The sequence below is a fragment of the Frankliniella occidentalis genome, unplaced genomic scaffold, assembly GCF_000697945.3.
Source record: "Frankliniella occidentalis isolate FOCC.00 unplaced genomic scaffold, Focc_3.1 Scaffold54, whole genome shotgun sequence".
Taxonomy (NCBI): Eukaryota; Metazoa; Arthropoda; class Insecta; order Thysanoptera; family Thripidae; genus Frankliniella; species Frankliniella occidentalis.
Genome location: NW_026267184.1, coordinates 697,798 through 700,992, shown reverse-complemented (window position 1 = coordinate 700,992; position 3,195 = coordinate 697,798). Strand labels below are relative to the sequence as shown.

Below are 3,195 nucleotides of genomic sequence, written 5' to 3'. Positions count from 1 at the left end.
AATTTAATATATATAATTGACGATTGAAGACATTCAGAACATATCGACGGGCCCTATTAACGTCGTTCGATCTCCCCGCGACGCTCCAACTTCGACCGATCTCCCCGCGACGCTCTAACGTTGTCCGGTGTCCTTTTATGCCACGCGCTCTGCAGCGCTGTCTTCTTTTAATTACCAGTAGGGTGATATCGGCAGTAGAGAAAAAGTGAAAACTGCGACGTGTTCCTAAATCTTGTCGGGACACCTGGGAATTTTTACTTTTCCTCTACTGCCGATATCACCCCACTGGTAATTAAAAGAAGACAGCGCTGCAGAGCGCGTGGCAAAAGGACATCGGACAACGTTAGAGCGTCGCGGGGAGATCGGACGACGTTGGAACGTCGCGGGGAGATCGGAAAACTTTAGAAAAGGACCCGTCGATATAATAGCGACAAACCAAGATAACACACACACACTGTATCAATTCAATTTCATTGAGGAATGTTTCGAGGGAGAAGCGTCTTTAGAATTAACGCCAGATTGCGATCATGATTGGCTTTGCAATCCCGCAGTTTTGGGTGGCAGCCCCGTTCACACGCCGAACAACAATTTCGGACATCACAGTAAAAGCCATTCTTTCCAGGCACAAGAAGCTGGAGAGAGGGATTCACGAACAGCAGTGTGTTGACAGTGTCGATGTGTAGCCAGGAGTGAACGCAAGCATGGTGGTGACAATACGCCCCACAAGACGAAGACCGATCGCTCCTTGTATGCCAATTGAGCTGCTGCCTCTGCCAATACTCCCACTTCGGACGGTACAGCGCGAGGGTTTGCAGTGCCGGGGCTGACGCTGGATTGATGCCCAGCAGCAGATCGTCCGGCGGTACACAAACCTCCAGGTGCCGCAGGGCCGGCAGGAAAGGCAAAGCGGCGAGCAGCGGCTGAGCTTGGGGCAGTTCGTTCCGCCAACCGTTCCAGATGGTCAGCGACTCGACGGCGGACTGTCCGGACGCGGCCAGGGCCAGCACCAAGCTCACACCCGCGTCGGCGAGGACACAGGCCGAGGGTATTTACTCCAGGGTGACCGCGCGCAGCTGCTTGGCGCGGGAGAGGAGCGCCGCGGCCCCGCCGACGCCAGGCTGGTCCGCGGGCCGCACGACGAGGCTGAGCTCCCTCAGCGACGTGGAGTCCGCCAAGGCCTCCAGCCCGGGGAGCATGCGGCTGCGCAGCTTCCGCAGATTGGGCAAGCCTGCCAATAGGGGCGCCAACGAGGTCGACGAAGAGCAGATCCACTCCATCGGACGGCCCGCGAGATCAACCTCTTGCAGGGCATTGGCGTGCGCCGCTATTATGAAGGTGCAGAACGACGCGGACTCCGGACGAAGTTCACACTCGAAATATTCTAGAGACGACGAGGTGAAGTAGTGAGAAACGAGGTTTGGTTTATTCGCTGTGATACCGGCAACTACGAGCCTTTTCAGGTCGGGCATCGACGCTACTGTCGCCAAAAGCACGGAGGCATCGTCCCCGTTCTCGTCTTCCTCGCATAACTCTATCTTAACAGCCCGTAGGCCACCGAGCGCCTCTTGGCGGCGGAGCAATAGAGCAGCTAGTCTCAGAACCCCGCGTTCACTCCCGCTCAACGACACGGCAACACTTCGCACTGCACACCTGGTCGTGGCTAACATCAGTTGGCAACACTGGAACATCTCCTCGGACAACATGTGGATCTCCAAGTAATTCAAACAGGGCGCAATGCGCAGCACCGGGCACGCCCGGAACGCAGTGGAGTTGCAGTACATGTGACTTCGGCCTCGCCAAGCGTTCGGATGCACGGCCACAGCCCCGAGCCTCTTGCACACGAGGCGACAGGTGAAGAGATCATTCCGGTTCAAGTACTGCATCACCATGACCAACGCAGCGTCCGGCAGCTGCTCCATATTCTGTGGGAGCAAAAAATAACCGTTAACCCTACCACTACCACTTACGTAGAAGCAGATGCTGAAGACACCTTAAACTTAATTTGTACCCCAATTAAAAATAACTTACACTCTTAGTTCCTTACAAACAGCGGTGTTCGTATTACGAAGAATTTGTTTGTAACTTACAAAGGATCTAAAGCAGCCATATTACGAACGATTTTTCTTCATATTACGAACACCCCCTATTCGTAATACGAAAAGCCTCGTTTGTAATACAAACCAGGCTCTTTGTAATACAAACAATTTGTTTGTAATACAAATGCTCCAAATCATTTGTACGTTACGAAGAGCAGTTGTTCGTAAGGAACTTACAGTGTATATTTTGTGTGCTCTACAACACCAAGTGCTTTGTACTTCTTTTGGTTCTTTTTCTCTTGCAGATTAAACTTCACGGAAGCTGTGGTGTGTGTGTGTTTGGACATTTCTCGTGTTTAACTTTGGCTGATCAGTAAACTTGTTTAGCCGTTTAACTCGGTTGCAGAGTGTGGAGTATGCGTAGTATGAGCACTTTAGTAGAGACAGTCTTTGGGGACAGTCCTAAAACCAACTACGGAATAGTGTGAGGAGTACAGGCTGCTTGGCTTCCCGCACCACAGCGTCCCTCCGGCACGAAATCACACTCAGGTCCAGTTTCAGCTGCCGGCGGGCTGGGACCAGCGTCTCTCGCGGGAACACCAAACACCGATGGCCCGCCACGCCACGCCAACGCCGCACCACCGGGCCGGTCGGGGCTGGGTGGGGGGCGAGGCGCTGGCCGTGAAACGGACCCGATAATGGACAGGACACTCGAGCGCGCGCCTCTGGAGAGAGGGAGAGAAGCCAAGGCGCTACGCTAAGTAGTTATCGGCGCCCACCAACCACTCCGTACGTACCAAAAACGCACTCCAAAAAAAAAAAGAAGAAAAAAAGAAAGACAAAAAGCCATCATTATTCAATGATAAGTTAGGGCACGCAATTCTCGTGGTGTGATGTGGCGACTGTGCACGTCACCCTTTTCGTTAAATAATTACCATGCGCAGCTATTCTTCGGCGTGTGCAAAAGCCGGTTAAATCCCATTTAACTTTCTAGAGTTACATACACGGCACACACACACACACACACTAAATAACAAGCAGGCCCCCCCTTCCGCCAAACGGAGTAGCCAGCTCCGCTTCGCTCCACCGGCAACTCCGTTCGGCAGGGGCCGGGCCTGCTTGGCCTCCCGGCGGCGATGGTCGGGCCTTCTTTCTGTCA

At 53.4% G+C, this 3,195-nt stretch overlaps 1 protein-coding gene across 3 annotated transcripts in view; it reads right to left on the bottom strand.

Moving 5' to 3' along the window:
* LOC113205797 (uncharacterized) overlaps window positions 1-3,195 on the bottom strand; it is a 59,821-nt gene that overhangs the window by 16,613 nt on the left and 40,013 nt on the right. Inside the window, exon 3 of one of the 3 annotated variants that reach the window (XM_052267550.1) lies at window positions 421-1,922. The exons of the other annotated variants lie outside the window; for them this stretch is intronic. Within the exon in view, the coding sequence (XP_052123510.1) occupies window positions 1,050-1,919 (870 nt within the window). The 5' untranslated portion in view covers window positions 1,920-1,922 and the 3' untranslated portion in view covers window positions 421-1,049. Of the gene's footprint in view, window positions 1-420; window positions 1,923-3,195 lie in introns of those variants that run through there. 3 annotated transcript variants of the gene reach the window in all.